The sequence below is a fragment of the Triturus cristatus genome, chromosome 8 (genome assembly GCF_964204655.1).
Source record: "Triturus cristatus chromosome 8, aTriCri1.1, whole genome shotgun sequence".
In the NCBI taxonomy this organism is placed as follows: domain Eukaryota; kingdom Metazoa; phylum Chordata; class Amphibia; order Caudata; family Salamandridae; genus Triturus; species Triturus cristatus.
The window spans coordinates 749,612,637-749,638,667 of record NC_140591.1 but is presented as its reverse complement, the minus strand read 5'-3'; the positions used below and the strand labels follow the sequence as shown (position 1 = coordinate 749,638,667).

At 45.0% G+C, this 26,031-nt stretch overlaps 1 protein-coding gene across 1 annotated transcript in view; it reads right to left on the bottom strand.

Annotated features, from left to right (window-relative positions):
- The window catches only part of LOC146805022 (acetylserotonin O-methyltransferase-like), a 447,344-nt gene that overhangs the window by 215,007 nt on the left and 206,306 nt on the right, over window positions 1–26,031 (bottom strand). Inside the window, exon 4 of the mRNA XM_085620450.1 lies at window positions 18,619–18,684. Coding sequence (XP_085476576.1) covers window positions 18,619–18,684 — 66 coding nt within the window. The remainder of the gene's footprint in view (window positions 1–18,618; window positions 18,685–26,031) is intronic.

Sequence of the window (26,031 nt, the reverse complement as noted above, 5' to 3'; positions counted from 1 at the left end):
TTTTGCATCGCAACCATGACGGTTGCCACGACTGGCCCACACTAAAGTGTTGGCCGCAACACAAAAGGTACTGTTTATATTTTTTAAGTATTGTACGTTAGATTTTTATTGTCTGGTTATTCTTTTGGATAAATAAAAACATTGGATGGTTTTCTAAACTGGTGTGGTGTTCTTTTGTAGTGTTTTCACTGTGTTACGGTTGGTTATGTGCAAATGCTTTACACACTGCCTCTGAGATAAGCCTGACTGTTTGTGCCAAGCTACCAAGGGGGTGAGCAGGGGTTATTCAGTAGTGTATCCCCCTTATCCTGACTAGAAGGAATGGTCCCTACTTAGACAAAGATGCAAACCATTGCCAACTAGAGACCCCCATTTCTAAAAGTTGTGTAGGACCATTATTGATAGAAGATATGGGAGTCAGACCTGTGATTACTGAATGATCAGTGAAAGCGAAAGGAAGCAAATGTGAAACAATAATATTTTCACAGGAAGTAAGGATGAGGTCCAATAGGTGTCCTTCAGCATGTGTGTGGTCTGATCTACTTTGAGTGCAAGACCAAGAGTCTGGCAGTTATCCGGAAAACCTATGACCAGGGATTTTGATAGGTTTCCATCCAGATGTTAAGATCTATATAACAAAAAGAATTTGGACGCCAATATGATAAGTGAGGGGGAGTTGCCAAAATCCTCACAAAAGGTGGCATAGTGATTTGAAGGTGGCGAGCATGGGTCCACTGTGAAAGATACTGGTGTCAAAGAGAAATGGTACAGATAAGAAATTCAGCAGATTGAAAGAAGCTGTTGGAGAGTGGCGCAACAGCAAAAGTGTCCTGGAAGATACTGTAAACTCCTCTGCCAATTTGACCTAAGTGATCATTTCAAATAATCTTGAAGCCAGTGGGGATGGCAAAAGCCAAGTCAGGGCCAGAGTTGGGGGAAGACCAAGTTTATGTGAGGCAGGTGATATCCATTGACTCATACCATACATTTTCCATCACCGTAGATGATGTAGCACATATTTTCTTTTTACATTTGCAGTTCTAAATCATGAATATTTGTTTTTAAAAAGTTTCGAAAATATCTCAACTTGGCACTTGAACTTACAGGGGCATTTTGTGAGCTGTTCCACCAAAAGGTTGGGCTTCATTGGTTGGCACGTCTTCCATAAGAACTACAAGCTCAGTTTCATAGAACTTTGCATTACCCACTGTGGGCTCCATCAGGAGAGGCAATGAGTGTAATATTGTCCCGGTTCATTTGGGAGAGGGCGAGGCAGTGCAGAATGATGTTAGCAGCTGAGTGTGACATCATGGTTCCCCTAGTGCCTGCTGGATTACTTGTCATTATGGCACTGGTGTATATGGTTGTCCAGTGTATGCACTTAATCTCAGGAGAACATGGAGCGTACCCTAGCCATTCTGAGGCGGTGTGGAGATTTCTGCTGGCCATCATAAGTTCCTGTGTGACAGTAGGGTAAGGTGTGCAGGCTTAAACCCTAGCCTGTAGCATGTCCCACTCAAAGACAGGAAGGAGTTTGGTGGAAAAAACAGGGCAGTTTGCCAAAGTATGCAGAAAGGACCGCAGTACAGGTGGAGGAAAAAAGATCCAAGTCATTCCCCACTGTAAAATGTAGTAGAGAGGTGAGCTTTCCTATGAGACATATGATGTACCTGTGAGGCAGGGAACAGAAGATGCATCTAAAGATGCAGAACGACTGGCTAGGAGGTGAGGATATAGTATAGGTTGGTCAGCCCAGGGGTGCAACTTTTGTTGCAGTGGGCCCTCTGGATGGGCATTAAAGTGGTCTAAATCACCTCCAGGCAATAGCGGCTCACAGCATTGGGCTGCTGGTAGAATGTCAAGACATAGAAGTTAGTGAATAACAGAGAAAGTCAGAAGCATAAAGAGAAAGTAGAGCAAGTGGTGACAGGGACCCTGGGCATTCTCTACTGGGAAGGAGTGTTATACTGGGGGATCAAGGGGTTCTGGAACAGCCCTTTTGCAGCAGGACCTGGGCATAGCAGCACAACGGAAAAGGAGCTGCAAGGTCAGGGGCGTGCAGTGCATACATGACTAAACCAAAGAAAGAGGTGTAGAGGACAGTCAGGTAATGGCAGGGGGTGGTTCCAGTCAAGCATCCCAGGCCCAGGCTTAAGAAGCAAAAATAAGGACAGTGAAGAGATGGAAGACCAAGGGTACGGCAGAAGGACAGTGGAGCATAGGGCTGCTACCTAGTCTAAAGAAGGGATGGCACACAGAATTGGACAGTGCCATAGGGCCTAACAACACAGCTGTGGCATGGTGTGTGAGAATGAGTTGGGGATAGAAGCAGAGAGTTTGAACATCAAAGGTTCATGGGCTGGCGTAGAGTATGGTGGTTGCATGAGAGAGAGTAGTGATAGCAGATGATGGTGGGGCCAGAAGAGGTCAGGGGTAGAAGTAAAAAAAGCAGCAGGCAAAATAGAGCAGAATTTGATTAAGAAATGGCAAGGGCTACCCCCAGTATGCTGTTCCACATCAAGCGACAATAATGTCTGTAAGTCCAAGGATGCAACACTGTAACATCATTAAGTGAAAACTGTGAAACAACCAACAAGTTTATGTTTGTAAAAAAAAAAAAGAAATTGCAAGGGGGAAAACAGGTAAAGGCAGCATCTCTGGACCTAACACAGGAGATGAGAAAAAGGAAAAAAGATAGTGGTCTGAAGGGCAGAAAGAGAGGCCCAGCGCATAAAAGAACTGGAGGCAGAGGAGGGGTGGAGAAAGAATGTGAGTATGGGGGTAATTGGAAGTCAATTTAGGAGGAAAGTGCATCTACGGGGAGAGGCACATGAGAGCCTGGTTGTAAAGCATGTTATGAAGTAGTGAGAGAGAGTTCCTCAGTATACAGAGAGAATGGTTCGAGTCATTAGCCAGGTTTCTATCACAAAAAAGAGTGTCACATTCAATGAGGTGCAGACAGATAGATGTGAGGGTGTAACAGCAGGACAACATGCAATGGGGTGGTTGTGGGAGCAGCAATGACAGAAAGGAGAAAGGACATGAGATGGGATGTACAGGATGACATGGAGGCAGTGGGACAACAGTGCAAAAACAGTGGGTGTTGAGACAATAGGACAGGAGAGGAAGACAAGAAGAAGACACCGGTGGAGAGAGCTTCAAAACTTGCTATACATGGCAAATGAATACAGGGACATTTTTAGATTGATGCATAGTGAGACCAACAGTAAGGAAGTGCCTAGAGCTGAGGAGAGGGAGATTGCATAGTGCTGCACAGTGCCAACTAATATTGATACTTGGATGGCACTCTACACCGTATACACAAATATTAGATGTGAAAAGTTCCCAGTGGTTAGTGTAGTTCTGTGGAAGCAAATGGATGTTATACAAATGACTAGTATTACCTTTCAGGACTTCATATGGCTTTGGTATGATGAAGAATTTCAACCTAGCCAAAATGTTACTCCCACCAGCTCATGTGGAGACTTGGCTAATGAGCTCTCGCTACAATTTATGATGCCAAACAGGCCACTACTGACTATTCACCCAGCAAGCAGTTTGCTACTGCCCTCCATGCCTTTTCATAGGTTTCCCACCCCAGGGGCTGGGGGCAGTGAGAGCATGCTGAGGCTGGGGGCAGTGAGAGCATGTTGAAATTTCAACAAGAGGGCGTGTCACTGGTTCCCATGTTGTTTAGACACTAATGCTCCAACTGTGTGAGAAGACACCCTTTCTTGAAGTACTCTGGGGGCCAAGGCCAGAACCAAAGGGAAGAAAGGCAAGAACAGAGGGTTGGTGGTCAGGGGCAATTATTCTAGCTGTGCCAAAGGTCATGAAGCTTTGGTTGCTACAAACCTCTGTTGAGGAATAAACCATGGAACTGTGGGAAAGGTTTGCAAAGAAATATAGGTTTTCTTAAAGGGGATTTAGTAAGGGCAGATGAGCAATATTGTGTGCTTGAAGAGAGTTTGACATAAGAGATGGAGGAAGGCAGGAATGCAGTCCCATTTAGCAAGCCACATCTTTTTATCTTAGCTGATTTCACCGGGCCTGATTCACAAAAGTAATCGGAGCCAAAATCCTAACTTTACGACTTTCGGTATTCAAGAAAAGTCATTTAGGAGTAGTAAAGTTAGGACTCCTAACCTTACTACTCCTGAACTGAGAAAAATCCTAACTTTATTCCTAACTTTATGACTTTAAGGCAAACTCCTGCTCATACAACACCTCTCTTGGTGAGAGAGCATTGATGAATTACTTTTTTGAAACTATTGATGGCTCAAGACATTATGCCAACATGGATGAGGCAATTGACCTGGTGAGAAGATGAGGGAAGGGCGAAGAGATAGGTAAAGCATATATGTAGTTAATATTCTAGCTTAAACCAGTTTGCCCTTACATTTTTCAATAGGAGAGCATTGAGTTCAAACAACAGTTTTACATTGACAAAGCAATGTCAAAGGGATATTCAATGGCTTGTGCAGTATTCAAAAGAATTAGCTCATTTGTGGAATTGATAGCGAGACAAGAATATGAACATGGGGAACTACCTGGAATACATTTTGATGGTAGTTATCGTGGAAGTGGACAGTGAATGTGGCAGAATGATAAGGACACCAAATTGAGTTGATGAGGAGTTTGGTATACCACTAGCTGCTGAGAAGACGAAGGGTCCTTTCATGTACCTGATGCTCCTAGACATATAATTACTGTTCAAATGGTGTCAACTCTACCAGCAGACAATTTGGATGCATTGATGAGACTATTAAAAGAAGTGAGTGGCATAAAAGGGGTGGGTGTCCCTGGTAGAGCTTTTTGCAGGCAGAAACCCACCACAGTGTGAGAAATAACTGAGAGAGTGAAGCAAGATCTACAGATGTGGCTGAGATCCCTGGAAGATTCAAACAGCTTGACGTGGTTACAGGATGACCTAATGACATGGAGAGTTGAGATATTTTCTGATGCTTTGGAAATAGATGGGTTTGAACTGTATTGATAGGGTATAAGACTTGACATCTGCTGCACCACATTGTTAATGAGTGATCCCACTAAGGAAAATTGTCTTTATGCTAAAACATTTTTTTTTAAAGTTTCTAAACTGTTTAAAACCTATCTGTTGGACCTTGTGTTAAATACCACAGTGAAACTATTTAGAATGTAAAAAATATTTGAGTTATTTAGGCCTTCAGAAAGTACTTTTTTGTAGCTTTTTAAAAATTCCCCACCTATTTTAATACCATGTCTGAGGCAGATCCTTCACAAGAGCCTAACCTAACCTGGGGCCCTACAGGAACCTTAAGTTATCTCAACTTAAGTCCCTCTGCCAATCATGGAACCTCACCATATGACCTAGACCCATGGAGGCACATCTGCAAAGACTGCTTGCAGAAAATGCGAGGTCCCGTCGCTAGGGAAGAAACCCCTCTTAGAAAAGGGGAGGAGGATGCTGAGGTGGTTGATGTCGACGATGACCCCAACAGCAATCCTACCAAAAGCAACACTGGGAGTACTGGCAGTACCTAACGAGAAATAGAAGTAAAGATGCAGATCTTCAAAACCTAATCAAAAGGATAGGCTTAGAGACCAAACTCCTAGCTATAGAGAAAGAAACAGCAAAACAATAAATAGGGAGAAAGATGAAGCTTTCAACCCTAAAATCCCCTAAAGGGATTGTTCCCAAATACACAGAAGGTGATGAAATCACCAAATGGTTTGCAGCCTTTGCGAGGCCTTACAAAATGAGGCTACTTAACCAAACATATTGGGGCTCTCTTCTCCGGAAGCTGTTATCAGGAAAATGTAGGGATAGGCTTCTGACACTGAATGAGGCAGATGTTTAGTCTCATGATCTCATGAAGCATACCCTGATTTAGGGTTTTGGACTCACTACTGAGGAGTAAAGGATCAGGTTCCAGGAGACTCGAAAAACCCAGAGCCAGACCTGGAAGGATATTGTAGGTTTTCAGTGAAAACACTAGATGGCTGGCTGAAAGGTAACACTGCGCTATGATGGGCTTTATAATCTTATTATGAAAGAGCATATGTTGAGTAATTGTGTACCTGAGAAATAACATCAGTGCCTGGTAGACCTAGATCCACTTTCTCTTCAAGAGTTGAGGAAGAAGGCAGACCACTGGGTCAAGACGAGTGTAACCAATACAACTCATGGTGGGGGAGACCAAAAGAAAGGGGTCGCTCAGTCCCCCCCAAGGGAAAGATGGCAACCAATACAAACACAAAAGAAAGAGTCTTCCTAACGCCCTCAAAAACCTGTTCAGGAAGGTGGGCCCTGAGCCAATACACCGTCTAGGGGTGGATACCAGGTTAAGAACTGGGATCTCAAAAAGGCTTGGTGCTTCAATTGCAAGTCCAACAGGCACTACACTATTGACCCTAGCTGTCTCAATACAAAGAGTCCCCCAGTGCACCTGCAGTCAATGTAGTGGTAAGTCCCCAGATGGGATCCCAAGTGAGCCCTGACCATGTCATAGAGCTCACCAAAGAAAGTTTGAACTCTGAAGGGGGGGGGGGGGGCGGATGTAGCTGCCCTGGCTGTCCGGCCCATTAACATGGACAAATATGGAAAACAGTCTCATATACATGAGATCAGAGTTGAAGCACTGAAGGACACAGGTGCAATTGTCACTATGGTGACAGAATACTGATATTCCCAGAACAATACTTGACTGGTGAGACAATCACAGTCCTCAACGCTGATAATCAGGCTAAGGTTCATCCCATGGCGATGGAGTCCTTAGACTGGGGAAGCGTTACTGGCCAAAAGAAGGTGGTGATAGCCTCTGCAATTCCTGTAGGATGTCTGTTAGGCAGTGATCTGGAGTCCTCAGCATGGGCTGAGGTCAAAAGAAAAACCTACTCAGCTATTCTATGTGAACACTGAAGAGGTGTGTATGAAAACCTGAGCACAGTGCAAAACCCAGGAAGAAACAAAGAAGTTGGAGTCTGGAATAATGGCCCAACACTCAAGAGAAAAGGCAAGAGGTCTGGGAAACCAGCTTCTGAACAGACACAAACTCAGGCCCCTCTCCTCAGGGAAAACATCTGTCAGCCCCAGAGGGAACTGAACCACAAGAATTTGGGCATTCACGGCAGAGTACCTGGGCCCAGGGGGGGCATCTATGTAAGATCTGTGCCAGCTACAGAGGACCTGTCCCACTCTTGAAAGCCTGAGACAGCCATCGACTGATCAGGAAACATGAGATGTCAGTGGCTCTCACCAAACCTGTTGGGAGGAGGAACTCCTCTACACTAAGGCCATAGACCCCAAAACTGGTGCCACTAGGAGAGTGGTAGTGCCTCAGATGTATAGAGTTCTTACTCACTTTGGCTCATGATATCCCCTTAGCTGGGCATCTTGGCTAGGTCAAAACCTGGAGTAAATTAGTTACCCACTTTTACTGGCCAGGTGAAGGAGTGCAACTCCTGTGCCTTCTGCCAAGCCAGTGGAAAAGCAGGTGGCCACCCAAATGACCCCTTAATCCCACTTCCAGTGGTTGGGGTTCCCTTTGAAAGGGAAGGGGTTAATGGTGTTGGCTCACTCAAATCTCCAACAGCCTCAGGAAACAGATTTATACTGGTGGTAGTGTATCACGCCACAAGATACCCTGAAGCAATACTACTTAGGACTACTATTGCTCCTGTAGAGCCTCAGCCCCTCATTGATATCTTTACCAGGATAATTTTATTTATTTTTAAACATTTTTATTGGCATTTGAAACATATTTGAATGATCAATCAGTATTACAGTGGATCACTCAGTGGCAATTATCAACAATAAGTTAAATATCTTCAATAGTGGTACAGTTTACGTAATAGCACACAAGCATCTAGCAGCTCCTGGTAGTCAGAAGCACAATATTAGCGGTAATACATAGCTCGTCCCGTCTATTCATCCCAAACAATCGCTATCATCTGATTCCTGCTCTATCGGTGGAGGTTCACAAATGTCGCCCTGAAATCGATTCCACTTTCTCCATATACGAGTCCACTTTTGGGGGCAGCCCCGGTGAATATACACCGATTTCTCTGTAACCAACGTGCGGTCCATATCCTGGCACCACCGCTGATGTGTCGGGGATAGTCCCGAGCCACATAGTTTAGCTAATGCAGTCCCGAGCGTTACCCAGTCTTGGTCTATATGATTCAAATCCGTGGGTTCCCAAATGTTAAGTAGGCATCTTTTTGGGTTAGTCAGAATCTTAATTCTGGTGACTTGTGACATCGTGCGTATGATGGCCTCCCAGAAGCGAGTTATTTTCAGGCAGACCCAAATTGTGTGCCAGAAGGTGCCTTCAGCACCGCATTGTCGGAGACATAGAGGAGTATCTGCCTTGCCTGATCTGTGTAGCAGGGTTCTTGTGTAGTATATGTGGTGTAGATTTTTTAATTGCAATAACCTTAGTGTGGAGGGTATTGTGACTTCCCGTGGGGGTGCCAAGGCTGCCCGCCAGTCGTCTTTGTCTAGGTCCCCCAGGTCCACCTCCCATCTCTCCCTCAATGTCCCTGTTGGGTCTTTTTGGTTGTTTGTTATTTTCTTCTATTTGAAGGAAATGGCCTTTTTCTGGAGGTGATCCGTAAGGAGTCTATCCTCCAGTGGGGAGGCCTCCGCTAAGTTTGTGGCTGGTGGAATCACTGCTAGAAGTGTATGTGGGATCTGCGCGTATCTAAAAGTTTCAGTCTGCGCTAATTTATAGGTGGCTTGTAGCTGAGCAAAGGGAACGACCTCGCCTTTCTTCCAAAGTTCCCCAACCCGGGAGATCCCTATTAAATCCCATTGCCAGAATCCCTTGATGTTTCTTAATCGTCCTAGTTTACGGGTCTCCCAAAGTGATGTCATCTGCGTGATGGTGGCGTCCCAACCCATTGCTCGCTGCGCCGCATGCCAGATTTGTAGTGTATGGGCCGAGGGGCCTGTGTAGTGTGATTTCTTGGGTCTATTATAGAGTGCCCCCTTTATTCCTTCATCAAGGAGATGACGGTCCATACGATACGCCGGATCTTCCTGTGGAACATGTAGCCACTGGTTTATGATGGTCAATTGCCAAGCCCAGTATTATGTTTGTATATGTGGGAGGGCAATTCCTCCATCATACAAGCCCTTCACCAGTTCTTTCATGGCGATACGGGCTGGTCCACCATCCTGGAGGAGTTTAGTCACTTCAGTGTTTATGAGCACGAAAAAGGATAGGGGTATATTAAAGGGGGTGTTCTGTAGCATATATAAAAATCTGGGTAACACCATCATTTTGAAGAGGGCTGCCCTTCCCAGCAGGCTCAGTGGCAGTGAGCGCAAGTGTTTTACATTACGGCGGAATCGGGCTAGGGGCTTCACAAGATTTTCTTCTTTGAATTGTGAGACCTGAGGGGTGACATATATGCCAAGGTACTTAAAACCTCGGTCCTCTAACTGGATTTCACAGTTTTGCAGCAGCTTGGGCGTAGGGCCGTGAAGTATATAGAGCACTGATTTAGACCAGTTTATAGTGTATCCAGTTGCTTTGCCATATGCCACACAGATGTCTAAGAGACAATTGATGGATCGTGACGGGAACAATAAATAAAGTAGCACATCATCTGCATACAACGATATGCGATCCTCCCACCCCATAGTCCATTTGAGCCCACTGATAACCAGGTCTTGGCGTATCCAAGCCGCTAGTGGTTCTAGTACCAGAGCGTATAAGAGTGGGGAGAGCGGGCACCCCTGTCTAGTTCCTTTGCCTAGGGGGAAGTCCCTGGAGGTTCGGCCGTTTGCTACAACATGTGCCATGGATTTCGTATATAGTAGGCGTACCCAGTGGCAAAAATTGGGCCCAAATCCCATGTGTTGGAGAACTGCAAAGAGGAAGGGCCATTCGACCATGTCAAAAGCCATCCGTGCATCCAACGAAAGGATCACCGCGTCTTCAGCAATGGTCGACTGTCGCGCCATGACACCCTGAAGCCTCTGGAGATTCAGAGCCATGTTGCGACAGGGCACGAAGCCCGATTGGTCCGGGTGAATAAGATCGACCCAATTGAGGACTGAACAGTTTGTAAGGCTGCCATCACATCTTTAAGGGTGACTTCCTCTGATTTGTCAGCTTTATCCGCCGTCGGGGCGGCCACCCGTATAGCATCTATTTGTGGGGGTTCAGATGAGTCTTTATTGTATGTGTACTTATCCAGTCTGGTGGCTGGCTGTGTTCTGGGGCCCCTTCTTCCCACTGTGTTCCACTCATCCGGTGTAGGGACACAGTTACGGAGTGAGGGCAGTAGTCACCGTCACCTGCCGTGCGATTCACCTTCGCACACGGCCTTTCGGGTTTCCTGTCCACACTCCTCAAAGTACAGTGGGCGGGAGGATGTGCCTGTGTCCCCTCTCATGGTAAATTCAGTGAAGACTATGGTCTGCCACTTGTCCAACTCTGTATAGGGTGTGAACCGAGGAGCCGTCTCTGTCTGCCTCACTGTGCCCCGCGATGCCAAGTGGGGGAGGAGGATAGCCACATTCAGTGAGTAGTGTTTAGTGGGGACCTAGGTAAGTTCCTGTGTGTTGTTTGTGGCCTAATCAGTCTTCGGCGCTGGTGCACCGCACTCCGCACGTGGCCCAGTTGCACCTTCTCTCAGCGCTGCCTCAAGCTTCCGTCAACAGCCTCCCTGCGGCCCCCGGTGCAATAAATTGCCAGTCTTTCCTATCACCAGGCTTTCTGCAGCCCCGGTCCAAGTCCCGCAGTTCTCAATGGGCGCGTGTCGGATCCTGGGGGCCGCTTGCTGCAAGATTATAAAGGGCCCCGCACTCACTTGATCTAGCAGTGATCGCCGGTCCACCGTGCCGCTCTCTCCGTCTCCCCCTCCACGGCCGAGATGAATGCCTTCAAATTCCAACGTACCCTGCAGCGCGGGTCGGTGGCTGTGGCTCTGGTAGGGCTAATTTTACTTCACCGCTCCCCGCAGGTTCGGAGATCACGCGAGGCCACGGTCCCAACATGGCGTGTAGGCCTTATTCTCTCCCTCGGTCCAGCACTGCGGCTGTCAGTCTCTCGGGGCCTCTGAGCGGCGCAATCCCCACCGCAGGTGAGGCGGATCGTGGTCAGACCAAATATGACCGTGTGGTGACAGGATTGGTGAGCGGATTGATCAGGAGGAGCCCTGACGGTCACAGAGCTCTGTTAGGCTGCGGCCATCTTGCACGGCTGCTAGCCACACCTCTCTACCAGGATCATTTTCACTAAGGAAGTGGCATCAGACTACAGGTACAAACTTCATGTCTGGCTACCTGAAACATATGTGGGCTGAATGTGGAATGACTTATAAGTACACCACCATATTTCACCACAAACAAATAGTTTAATTGAGAGATTCAACAAAACCATAAAAGGAATGATCATGGGACTCCCTGAAAAACTCAGAAGGCGATGGGATGTCTTACTGCCATGCCTGATTTTTGCCTACAGAGAAGTGCCACAGAAGGGAGTAGGGTTTTCTCCCTTTGAACTTCTGTTTGGTCATCCTGTATGGGGACCTCTATGTCTAGTGAAAGAAGGCTGGAGAGACCTCTCAAAGAGTCTTAGCAAGACATAGTGGACTATGTACTTAGCCTTAATTCCAGAATGGCTGAATACATGGAAAACGCATCCAAAAACCTTGAGGCCAGCCAAGAGCTTTAGAAGCTCTGGTATGACCAAACGACCAGGGCAGAATGTGTGGGTTTTGGAGCCAGTGGCTCCTAGGGGCCTCCAGAACAAGTGGAGTGGGGCCTACCCTATCCTAGAAAGAAGAGAGTAGGTCACCTATCTGGTGGACCTTGACACTTGCAGGAACCCGAAAAGGGTCATCCATGAAAAATGCCTTAAACCCTATCACGACAGGGAAGAGGTGGCCATGCGGATGGTCACTGATGAGAATCAGGAGAATGAGAGTGAATCGCTCCCTGACCTCCTCTATCACATAACCTGTCTGCCCAACAGCAGGCCAACTGAAGGCAAGTACTGCGCTGATATGCTGAGCTCCTCTCTTCAACCCCTGGTCAACAAGCGTGTGTTTACATGACATGGACACCAGAGACAGCCTACATGTCAAAAATAAAATCTGCATGCAGTCTGACCATGTCAAACGGAGCATCAAATCTGATATAAACTCAATTCTGGAATTTGGATTCATTGAACCCTCTGAAAGCCCCTGGGTCAGCCCAGTTGGCTAAGTCCTCAAACCTCATACTAAGGGTGGTAAAACAGTGCTTAGGTTTTGTATGGCCTATAAGGGTCTTGATACAAAAACCAAGACAGATGCACACCCAATTCCTAAGGGCTGATAAAATGATTGACTGATTAGGGGCAGCCAAGTCTCTCCCTAATTTTGATTTGACATCAGGGTACTGGTAGATTGGGCTCACCCCCGGAGCTGAAGATAAATCTGCATTCTCAACCCCAGATGGATATTATCAGTTCACGGTTATGCCATTTGGACTAATGAATGCCCCTGCCACCTTCTAAAGGTTGGTGAAAAAAGGCGTGGCCACCCTCAGGTGAGTACCACACCGGAACTGGGATACCTGAAGTGGATGCAACTTTTCAGAAATTACCATCTTGGTGATGGTAAATGTAGGACTTCTGGGACAGGGTTATGCCCACTTCCCCCAGGATGTGTTCATATAGGGGGCATAGTGACCCCAGGGGTAAGTAGCCCATTGGCTACTACCCTTTACTCCCCTAAAAGCCCCTAGATTCAGAATTTAGGGGCGCCCTGGCACCAGGAAATCCTATCTTGCAGACATAAGAAGAAGGGCCAAAGAGCTGTGAAAGCAAGAACTTCAGAAGAAGCAGCTGACTTGGCACCATCCCTATTGGCCTGTTCAACCTACTCTCAACAGTTGTGCCAAAGTTGTCTCTCCCTGCAAGCTGCTGATCCTCCAAAGCCTGGGAGGGCTGCCTCCACTTCACCAAAGATTCAGGAGCTCCAGTGCAACAGCACCCAAACCACCTAGCCCCGGCAGAAGTGGGTCAACGGTGCCAATGTGGTCCCGAGGTCCTGGCGACCTACAAAGAAGGACATTGAAGATGCACGAAAGCAGAAGACCAAGGAAGATCAACTGACTTCATTATGTTATGCCTCACCTGGGGAGGCATACCTTTTTGGCTCATTACCAGGTTTAACAGGTTTGGTAAATTTGGGAATGCTTCAAAAATCATGGGATTTGTGTGGAAACAGAGCAAAACTGAACTGGGGTGGCAGAGTGAGCTAAAGAATGATGATGGATTAAACACAGATCAGTTGACTGGGGGTGAGTGCTTGCATTGTTCAACACTCCGCCCATCATCCCCTTTGGTTTAGCTTTGTTCACCCTAAGTTGGCAGGGTATGCCCAGACGTGGGTCCCTTGCTCACTTTGCCACTGGATTCAAGCTAGCCTGGCTGATGAAGGCTGATTAGCCAGAAACCGGTCCCAGGATGCTTGTTTCCGGTCCAGGGAAGACATGGCTTGGCAGTTCGGGCTGGACTGTTCCCGTGAGGCACAGGGTCAGACTGATTTGCATATGGCCATGTCTGAACTGGGGTAGCAGAGTGAGCTAAAGAATGATGATGGATTAAACCCAGATCAGTTAAGTGGGAGTGGGTGCTTGCATTGTTCAACACTCCGTCCATCATCCCCTTTGGTTTAGCTTTGCTCGCCCTAAATTGGCAGGGTATGCCCAGACGTGGGTCCCTTGCTCACTTTGCCACTGGATTTAAGCTAGCCTGGCTGATGATGGCCGATTAGCCAGAAACCGGTCCCAGGATGCTTGTTTCCGGTCCAGGGAAGACATGGCTTGGCAGTTCGGGCTGGACTGTTCCCATGAGGCACATGGTCAGATTGATTTGCATATGGCCATGTCTGAACTGGTGTGGTGGAGAGAGCTAAAGAATGATGACGGATTAAACCCAGATCAGTTGACTGGGGGTGAGTGCTTGCATTGTTCAACACTCCGTCCATCATCCCCTTTGGTTTAGCTTTGTTCGCCCTAAGTTGGCAGGGTATGCCCAGACGCGGGTCCCTTGCTCACTTTGCCACTGGATTCAAGTTAGCCTGGCTGATGACGGCTGATTAGCCAGAAACCAGTCCCAGGATGCTTGTTTCCGGTCCAGGGAAGACATGGCTTGGCAGTTCGGGCTGGACTGTTCCCATGAGGCACAGGGTCAAACTGATTTGCATATGGCCATGTCTGAACTGGGGTGGCAGAGTGAGCTAAAGAATGATAATGGATTGAACCCAGATCAGTTGACTGGGGGTGAGTGTTTGCATTGTTCAACACTCCGTCCATCATCCCCTTTGGTTTAGATTTGTGTGGAAACATCCACCAAAATGCCTGTGGAAAGCCTCCCTTGTACAGAGTAATGATTTGCCCTGCGTTGCATTACTCCATATTTTTGAAGGCATTCAAAGCCAAACAATGTGGCTTTGCTTGGATTCATATATATGACTTAGAAGTTTGCGTCATGCATCTACCACGTTGCGTGGTGAAACCCTGATGCAAAGCTCTCATAAACATGCCCCATAGTTTGGCATAGACAGTTGGAGGAAAAGGGGATTTGACCGTTGCAAAAGTTAAAAGGTTTATTGAGTTTTAAGGGGAAGGCCCTAAGGTCACTGTTCCAGGATGCAGATGGAGCCTAGGTGACGAGCATATAGATGCTGTAAGTAATGAGGAAGTGCCAGGGGCAAACAAGGTGGAATGAGAGGTAGTTGGGAACCTATTTATTCAGGATAGGGGCAGCGACTAAAACATTTTGGTGGGCTTGCGCAATAACAGATTGAAAGCACTAGGAAAGTGGAAGAGTGATTGCATGTGGGGTTATCTGAGATTTATGGGGCACCTAAAGACTGTGCTTTCATCTTGCTGGCTTGGAGGAAAGGAAGTGTAGGAATAGAAAGATTTGAATATGTAGATATTCAATTGTGAGGTTGACCAGGGTTCAAAAGGGTAAGCAGTGTTTTAGATAACAGCTGATCCATAATTATGATATGGGTAGCAAGAAGTGGGTCTTGTTGATGATGACAAAGTGAGAGTTGACAGCAAAATGGCCAAGACTGATTTAGGAGGTGTTACAGGTACCAGCTACAGTTCATAGTCCTGCAGTTGTTGAAAACAATCAAAATAAATGTTGTTTGCTACAGGGATAATAGGAAGGAATGGTGTACACCTGGATGCAGTTGTTGCCAAAAGAGTGTGGCGAGGGGCATGGATATAGGATTATCACGGAGAAGAAGACAACTCACCCACGGCAAACTTGGAACTGCATTGAGAATTAGCTAACATTTTTCTGTTTTCCCCTTGCCTCCAAACCCATTACGCCATCTCCTTACCCATGATGTTCATCCCTGTTCTTTAATAAAAATATATTTGATGCTATTGCCATGGAATGGGGTGATCAATGAGATTGCATACTGATTATTTACTTTGGAGGGTGCCTCACGGCCTTGAGCTGTCACGTATATATCAGCACATTCTAGATCTGCTGGGAGACGTGCACCAAGCCAGTTACAAAGTATGTTCTCACAAGTCTCTTGAACTGACGATCAGTTAGATATTAATACCATTGTACTCTGAATGTGCCTGCACTTGCTATGTAACTGTACCAGGAAACATTTAATAAACAGATCAAACAAAAAAAGAGTGTGGCGAGGGGCATGGACCCTGGTGACCATAAATAGGACATATAAGGAGATCAATAGAAAAATTTCAATTTTTTACAAGGTTAAGGGGATCAAGGTGATTGAGCACAGTGAGATTGTTTTATGAATGCCTGGTTTTGTTTCTGCATGATGGATTACATTTTTCATTACCATCAAACAGATCATACTTGAAGAAACTGATGGAGAAGATGGAGGCATGGACAGAACCAGCTGCAGAGTTGGGGGGGACAGATGGACCACTTCCGCTCCTGGATTTCTGGTGGAGGTATCAGGGCTCAAAGAACAGAGAGAGGGAGAAGAGGGAGAAGCATGAACAGAGGAGCAGAAAGAGGATGAATTGAGAAACAAGAGGATTGCATGGTCTATGAGTGATCATGCTGGAAAACTCAGTAGAATGCAGAGGACAACAAAAGAGAGCACATGTGGGAGTTAAGTTATAACATTTGGCTAAGGTAATTGTTTAAGAGAAAGGGAGGGTGAGAATGTTGGGGTGGGAAGACGTTAGGGAAGGGGGGAAGGCAGTATCAGTAAATGTTAGGATGCTGCCTATGGCTCTCTAGCATATGCAGCTTAGCTGGAGAATGTAAGGGTTAGCCTGTTAGTCCAAATTACTTCCCATAAAAGTTTCCTTTTGCCCAGCTTACAATGGAATGGCATGTTGAGTCACCGCTCAACCAGTATCTCATGACCGTGTGATTTTGTGGCTGATGAATTGTCTGGCTGCTGTTGATACACCGGCATGGCATGAGAAACATCCATTGTATACGAGAAGGCCTAATAGGGCGTAACATGTCGATAAAACTGCACCCATACTACAACAAGACAAACATGTGTGCACACAATATAATCAAAAAGGAACGGTGCAAGTATGAGTTAGAAAATATGGCAATTCCCCTTTCTTTACCTCATCTATGCTACAATGACTTACTACATGACTCACATATCAGAAAGTGCCCCAGTGGTGGCAGGTACCCTAAATATTTGGCGGGCAGCCAACCATCCACTGACCAACATGAGGTCAATGTCAAAGCTGTCAGTCATGGCTTATCATAAACTGTGTTTATAACAAACAAAGACAGAGCTCTGGCATTGAGGCTAAATAAGATAAATAAAAATGTACTTGCCCACTCCACTGGCTTGCCTTCTCTGGTCATCCTCGTTGCTTCAGTCCCTCGGTGCTGGTGGTCTCTCCTGCAATTGAAGTCTCCATACCCATCCAGACGCTACTCTCATGCTGCTGATAATGTTAAGCAGCATGAGAGAAGTGCCAGGATTGGCTAGAGCAGGCTGCCTCGGGACTCGTGCAGGCACTGTGGGCCTGTGCCTGCTTTCCACGGAGTGGTTTAAAGTGTGCAGGTCAGGCTGCCTGTCACAAGAAAGCCTGCCAAAATGACATGCGCACTCTAAACTGGTGGAGTGAGCACCACTCCCTGCTGACAGTCAGCAGCAGTGGCGCTGCCCCCAAACAAAGCTGGCTGGGGAAAGGGAAAAATAAAATGGTAATAAATTCATTTTATTACAATTCTATTTTTCACCTTTGTGGCTTTGGCATCAGGGGGGCGGCGCTCGCGTACATCATACCTAACCTCAAGTCTTAACAAATATGCAGGTCCTTGCATTTTCTGAAGGCTATGGTGTTCGTTTAATACTAAATCACATTTGGGTGCTTGTAGAAAACAATTTACACAGTCCATTTGAGTTTTTGTATGTTTTGAAGGAGCTTGGTAGCTCAGAATTAGAAAAGCGTATTACTCTCCGTTTTGCCTGCTCAGGCTAAGGTGAATGCGTAAAGTGGATTATCCCACACATCTTGTAGAAATACTGTTACAGTTCTGAAGGTACGGAGTTGAATATATCATTATATAAATCTGTAATTACCTTTGGTGGCATGTTCTCTACTTATATAAATGGAGAACACACAGCGGCATATTTATGAGAGAAGTGGCGGAGTGTGGCGTTAGTTGCACATAAACAATCAATGGCGTTTTGCTGTTTCTATGTGTGCTGAACAACGCAGCACACATGGAAACAGCAAAATCGAGGAGAAATAATTCATTTCTCCCCGTTTTGCCTGTTTAAGACCAGGTTTTTCCTGGTCTTAATTTTGGCGCTGCCTCCTATTTACGCCACCCTTGTAAATAAGGGGCGTGAAAGGGGGTCTTATTTACAAGGCAGCGTTGAGCCACGTTAAGTGTCTCAATGCTGCCTTGTAAATAAGGCGAAGCCTGTGTCTCAACCACAACGTCTGAAAAAGTGACGTTATGGTGGCGATAGGGGCTTGTAAGTATGCCCTACACTACAATATTTTTTAAACGATTTGCGAGAGTTTACAGATAAAAAGGAACTTTAGAAATGAATCATCAAACTGCTAGTTATAAAAGCCTACCATCCACCACTCTGAAGCTTGTTATATTATAGAATGTCACCAATTAACCAGAATGTGACTCGCACAGCTTTTTTGCTGCTTCTCGGCTCTTCTCAAGGTGCACAATACAAAACAATGCTTATCAATATCCTAATAATAAGAGACAGAATTTTCCTGATTCGCTGTTGCTCCTACAGCACATGCCCTAATTCGATTTTTAGAGGGCAATATTGTTGAGATAATTGCCCTTCGCCCTTGTTATGCACCTTTAAGTTTGGCTTATGACGCATAAGTAGGGTGATGAGATATTACCATCTGACAATGAGACTCTAAAACTAAATGATCTTTATTTCCATGCTATGCTATATGTTTATCAACCTCATACACAAAGCACTGGAATGTGACAAAGAAGTAGAGATTTGCATCAATTTTGAAGTAAGCAATATTAATAATTTGAAAATCGTATACATCTGGTACAAAGTTCACTGAAAGAAATTAAATATATCCACAAATCACGTTTGCTCTGTTTGGCTTTGCAAATCTTTGTCTTTCAATTAGCAACAAAATACAGTTAACATTACCTGTAAACCGTTTCAAATACTTTCGATGATATTCCAGAAACACTTTGATGCTGATGCGTCCCCTCCCTGTGAAAAAATAATAACCAGAAAATCATTTTTATCAAGCCTTCGGTTTCGTAATACTGTCATTTCAGGTAATTTTTAATAAAGCAACACATTTGGATGGAAAGGGTCCCATTTGTTCTTTAGTTCTCGAATTATGTCTTCGTTCCTTATGGTGTGTGACTAAATGATCGAGCTTCCCTTGCATGAATCCAAAACACCTGATTGCTCGCTGACAAATTTTAAGAATATTTTTTTAAAGAACCAAGGGGCATATTTACAACGTGGCGATAAAAAATTATCGCCGCTTTTGCGGCCGTTTTCAGCCGAAAAGCGGCGATAATTTTATCGCCTAATTAGCAAGGCCACGCTAACGCGTGAAACCTTGCTTTAGCGTCAGGATTCCTAACGCCCAGATATGCAACTCTAATGAGATGCAAAGTGGGCGTTCCTGACCTAACATGACAGGAGAAATGTTGCTAAGCGACATTTCTCCTATCATCAAGCCCCACGCTATGAAGCATAGCGTCAGGAAAAGTAGCGATAACCCCTGTTATCGCTACTTTCCTTACGCCTGCTTCAGGACTGACTTAGCCATGATATCCTATGGAAGGTGGATATCATGGCTAAGTTTGTGAGTCCCTATCAGCAAGCTAACGTGAGATTATCGCTGGGTTTCCAGCGATAATCTCACGTTAGGCAGTTAGCGTGAGGATTTTTATCGCTGAGGAGATAAGCGTTGCTAATAGCACGCTATGTCAGCGATAAAAATCAACGTTACCTGGCGATAATTATCCTCACGCTAAGAGCGCTGAGCGATAATTATCACCGGGTGTTGCTGATATGCCCCCAAGTAACTTAACATCACTTAAATACTGCCACTCCTTTTCAAATCAATGGGTTCGCTCCAGGGAGCATATCAGCAACAACCGGCGATAATTATCGCTAAGCGCACTTAGCGCTAGGATAATTATCGCCGGCTGGCGTGGATTTTATCGCTGAGATAGCGTGCTATTAGCAATGCTTATCTCAAAAGCGATAAAAATCCTAGCGCTAACTGCCTAACGTGAGATTATCGCTGGAAACCCAGCAATAATCTCACGAAATGTGGCGTTAGCTTGTTGATAGGGACTCACAAACTTAGCCATGAGATCCACCTTCCATAGGATATCATGGCTAAGTCAGTCCTGAAGCAGGCGTAAGGAAAGTAGCGATAACAGGGGTTATCGCTACTTTTCCTGCCGCTATGCTTCATAGCGTGGGGCTTGATGATAGGAGAAATGTCGCTTAGCAACATTTATCCTGTCATGACAGGAACGCCCACTCTGCATCTCATTAGAGATGCAAAGCTGGGCGTTAAGAATCGGTGCTCTAATGCAAGGTTTCACACGTTAGCGTGACCTTGCTAATTAGGTGATAAAATTATCGCCGCTTTTCGGCCAAAAACTGCCGCAAAAGCGGCGATAATGTTCTTTCGCCGCCTTGTAAATATGCCCCAAAGTGTTCTGATTGGGCTAAACCCCTCAAAAAGGCAATACGCTAATAGTAAACACCTACTAATAATTCAGCATTTACAAACAACATGGTACAGAGTAATCAATTAAATTGCAACGAAAATCGAAGGTGAAGTCCTACTCCAAGTATTTCATTCAATGAACATAATTGAGCATTGTAAATTAGATAGCATTACACTGCATTATGATTGGCTCTGAGTCTGTCAATATCCACAGAGGAAAGCCATAGCACATCCCGCAATACAAAAAAAACACATCTGACATATCCCAGCACTACGCGTCAGGCAGCATGCTGTGCCTGCCATATTGTGCAGGGATATGTAGGAGGGCACCATAAGTGCCCCCTAGGGCACATATCGGAGGGGCAGGGATTAAGGCGGGCCCGCTACGGTCCCCCAAGTCACTTTCTGCTTGCCTTTCACGGTGGGTTAACCGCCAGGAAACAGCTGGCAGAAGGGGACATTGTAATCCCTACTACGGTGCCTGATCAGGCACCGTCACTGTTGTAGGCATTGCAGACCGTCCGATGGTCGGGCGGGGTCCTTGAGCCATGGGACTGCCACCGACAGCCTGACAGTGGCGATCTCACTGCCATCGTAATGAGGCCCCAGGTTCGAGCGTTGGCTCATCATCCTGTGAATCTAGGCAAATCACTTATTCTCCCTCTGCCTCCCAAATATTAATGTGTCCTTGTGTAACATAACTTGTGCTTATGTAAAGCGCTCCAATACCTTCGGGTCGACTTTGCGCTGTATAAAACTGCAAACAAAACAAAAAAAAACACCATAAAAGCCTCATTACAGAATCAACCCGTATATCACTCCGTCTTCTTTCCCTGTCAAGTGCCTCTGAGGATCACAGGGATTTAATGAAGACATTGGGGCATATCAACAAGCAGGCGATAAAAAATTATCACCGCTTTTGCGGCCGTTTTCGGCCGAAAAGCGGCGATAATTTTATCGCCTAATCAGCAAGGTCACGCTAACGCGTGAAACCTTGCTTTAGCATCAGGATTCCTAACGCCCAGCTTTGCATCTCTAATGAGATGCAAAGTGGGCGTTCCTGACCTGGCATGACAGGAGAAATGTCGCTAAGCGACATTTCCCCTATCAGCAAGCCTAACGCTATGAAGCATAGCGTCAGGAAAAGTAGCGATAACCCCTGTTATCGCTACTTTCCTTACGCCTGCTTCAGGACTGACTTAGCCATGATATCCTATGGAAGGTGGATATTATGGCTAAGTTTGTGAGTCCCTATCAACTAGCTAACGTGAGACTATCGCTGGGTTTCCAGCGATAATCTCACGTTAGCCAGTTAGCGCTAGGATTTTTATCGCTGCTGAGATAAGCATTGCTAATAGCACGCTATCTCAGTGATAAAAATCGGTGCTAGCCGGCGATAATTATCCGAGCGCTAAGTGCGCTCAGCGATAATTATCGCCGGTTGTTGTTGATATGCCCCCAAGATTGTTCTCATTGCTCACAGAATGAGCCTACACTTGGAGACATGATGCTGAAGAAGACAGCTTTAGAATTAATAACTATTTTATACAGACAGCTAAATATATAGATGAAAATATGTTGTCTCTGCTCCAGCGGCGTCACCCAGTGCGGTAACTCATGGTGACGTGCGGTCCGCACCCCCCCCCACCTCCCTAGTGACGCCACTGTTACCACCTAAACAAAATTGGAGGCAACCATTTGCAAACAGAAAGGGTCCACAAGTAACTCCTTCGCCTCTGTGAATGTCCTAAAAAACATTATTTACAAGCAGGCAGTGGTCTCTGGGACCACTGTCTGCTCGTAAAAAATGTTTAGAAAAGTATTCATATTCTTTTTTAAACGCATCTAGTGTTCTAGTGCGGAAATTATCAATTTCTTCCGTTCTACTTTAAGCATCCCTCAGATCACTTTAAACTCTCGCAACTAGGAGGACTAAGTAGAATTTTTTTCTTCTTACAGAATGTAGAGTAAGAACCGGTAGATGTACCAATGAGAAACATGCTAGAAGTCCAATTCATGCTTTGGCTTTCAGTAAAATATGGTAATACAAATAATGTTTGCATAGGTCTCCCACATTTTACACAAATATAAGTTTGGCACGGCACTGCATTGCAGCTGCATTTCTGTACTTTTGCAGGCACTGAACCCATTCGCAGATGGTTCATTACAAATACAAGACGACCTAAGATTTCAGCTGGGACCAAGGTAAATATACAAAGACAGACAACATTCTCAATGAACTGTGTAGACGTCAGTTAAAAGTGTAATACATGTAAAAAAGAGCTTTTTTGTAGTGTAAGAGCCAGAATTTATTTAGGTTTAATGAAAGTTTTGGTCAAACGTAACAGTATTCACAAGTTAACAAGACATACTGAAACACCTTGGACACCAGCAGTTCAACTCTTCAGGCCAGCTCTGGCTGCCGAGTACATACTGTGACAAACAACAAACGCCTCCGCGCGCATGACCCATCCCACTTACGATATGTGCCCTGCCACTGGTGAGGCGTTGAGGAACCACCTGCCTGCGCGCTAGGTGCTGCGAGCCACTGGAACAGGAACCTGGCACATCAGCGTCATTCCAATTACTGTCTGAGGTGCTATCGTGTGCGCTGCCCTGCCGGAAACGGAAATATTTCAAGGAGCAGGGCAGTGCGAGGGCGGGCGTATGACTCTGGTTTATTAACTGTTGCGCTGCTACGCACTCCTCCATGCCCCTTACCGCCACATGGGGTCACCCCATGTGATGGTGTCACCCGGTGCAGTCCGCACCCCCCGCACCCCGCTAGTGACGCCACTGCTCTGCTCCTAAAATAAATGATTCATGAAAGAAATTCTTTTTTTATGTGTTTGTGTTGTTAGGCATGTTAATAATTCTTTATATTTAACTGACAATATCATTATTTTGAAGGCAGAGCACATTAATGTCAGGCAATGCAACCACTGACAAAAGGATGTGAGAGCAGTAAAAAGAAAAGCAAATGCCCAAGAAGGAACTGATTTGGAGGGGATCCTTAGAAGCATAAACCTTTTTATTCTACATGAGATCTTTCTGCAGATATCTTCCTGCAGCAATACGAAACCTATTTAAAAGGAAGATTAAAAAAACTCTTTTGTCAACCAAAAGTTTTTTTTTTTTGTTTAAATCAAGGCGCTATTAAGCAGCAGAGTGGATAGATAGTATGGGGGAAACAGATGTAAAATGGTACTTAGTTAGTAATCTCATAAACTGTTTTAGCCCATTGAAAACAATATATTATGCCAGATATTTATAAAGTCCCTTACTTCCCTTCACAGATTTTTGAAGCAGCTGGTATCCTATCTGAATAAACTCTTCAGAGCTCAGTGCATTAGACTTCTCCTTAGGAAAGTATTTATATTTGAAAGCTCAGGGCCTCATTTATGAAAACTGTCGCATCGCTGCGTGAAAACAGCGATGCAACAATTCTCACAGCGCCCTCCTTGTGACAGGATGGATGCGCCATATTTAATGTACGGTGCTCCATGTTGCAAGGAGTTACAGATACATCAGTATTTCTTTTTTTTTTAACCCCTCTGAATCTATTTTCTTTTTAAAAAGAAGCAGTTTAGTTTTCAATTACTAACAAGAACAGAAATGAAAACAAAAGAAATTATACACTTATTAATTCACTTATTAATTCATTATCAATTCACAATTGATAATTAAGAGTTCATGATAACACGTGCCGTTAAGCCAATATTCTTTTTATACAAGAAAAAACATTATTTTGTGTCCGTAACATTTCCATAACATTTCCTCATGCATGGTTTTTTAAGCTTTTTAAACCCCCTCCCTCCCCTCCCACCCCAGGTTTGGCCATCTGTTTGGATATAGTTTAATAGTTTTATGCCGGGGATGTTAAAGAGCACCTAAAAAGCCCCTGCTCTTATCTCTCGAGCCATCTGGTCAATAGTTCCCAGACTTTTACGACTTTCGAGCGAGACCGAAGCCCTCTTTTTTCATATATAGCTCTTTCAAAGTTACAGTTCGTCACTAGTTGTGTTAACCATTGATGATCACCAGGGGGGGATGGATCTAGCCAAGCTGAGGCCAAGGAAAGATGCTATACAGCCACGCCTATAAAAATCAGCTGCTCTCCCGGCTTCCCTTGGCTTTCCTGATCTACCCCAAGGCAGATCAGGGCTGATGAAAGACTTATATCCCTCCCTAACACCTCTTTGAAAACTTTGGTTATCTCAAGTTTTAAGCTATTTAACAAAGCGCAGGAGGCAAACATATGATCGAGGTCCGCCTCATACAGAGAACATCGGGGGCATAGGGTCCCCTTCCCTGTCCCTCATTTGGCAATCTTTTTCGGCGTATAGTAGAGAGAAAACCAAGTTTTATAATATTGTGCCTGAAGCCGTGCTGGTTTTAAAAACTTTTGTGCTAGTTCAGTTGAGTGTAGAAATAGATCCTCTGAAATATCGATTTCCTCTTTCCACTTACTAGCTCGCAATCCCAAATCATACGGCATTAGAGAATTGAAGGAGCTATACACAGTTCCTATAGATGGATGGTTCTGCCTCAAATTATCTATAATGGGATTATTAATAAAACCTAGTGGGCCGCCACATTTCTTATTTAGGAAGTCGCGTATTTGCAGATACTTGTAAAAATCCCTCCAGTCTAATTTGTATTGTTCTTTAAGGGTTTCAAAGGAAACTATATTAGAGAGGGAATAGAAATCACCTTGCCATCCTTTAATTATTGTGTCTTTAAAAATTTCGGGCAGATTAAGATTGTTATATAAATTGGTGAGTAATAATTCAAGCGGCCCAATCCTAGCATTTTACAGACCGCTTTCATTATTTTATGACCAGCAGCCAGCGTCTTAAAGCATACCTTTTTGTCATGAGAGTCATTCAAAAACCTCCAAGCCCATAACCAAGCATCTTTGCTCATTATGAGTTCAATAGGTGTAGGTATGTTTCCTAGGAGGTCATCTATCGGCTTATCAGAAAACAGAGTGTGATTATGCAAAAGAGTGGTTGCCCAATAGTGAAGTCTGATATTTGGAAGAGCCAGTCCGCCCCTGTCCTTTGATAGGGAGAGGAACTTATATGCTCTTCTGGTTTTTCCATAGGAAAAAATAAATCGTGAAAACAAGTCTTCGATCTTTTTAAAACAATTGTTACTAAATTCTAGCGGAAAAGCCCTTATAAGGTGCAAAAACTTAGGAAAAAGAGCATTTTAATTATATGGTATCTGCCAATTAGCGAAGGATGCAAATTGTGTAGTCACCTTTGCTCAGGTTTAAGTTTGTCTAACAAGGGGTCAATGTTACAGTCAACTATTTTTTCAACACTGGCCGTAATATTTACTCCCAGATCTGTGGGCCTTTCCACCTGCCTAGGGTCATCGCCCATACTGACATTTTTGCATATAATCTGGGTTTTGGATCTGTTAAGGGAGTACCCGGACAGAAGTCCATATTTCATCGCCTCTAGTTCAATCTCCACCATAGATGTTTCAAGGTTAGAAGTTACAAGCGCAATTTCGTTGGCATATGCCAATACCTTCGTTTCCCAGCCCTGCGCGATGATATGGCTAATCCTTTGATTGACTTCCAGAACTCCTAGGAAGGGGTCGATATATACGGCAAATAAGAGAGGTGAGTTGGGACATCGCTGACGTGTACCTCGAGTTATTTTGAAAGTGTTGGTGATTGCGCCATTTAAAAATAGTTTTGCGGTGGGTTGAAAATATAGCATCTTAAATGCCTGTATAAATCGCTGGCCTACCCCAACCCTTGACAGAGACTCCCATAAAAACGTCCAGGAGACTCTGTCAAAGGCATTCTCAGCGTCAAGTAAAACGAGTGCTATGGGGTA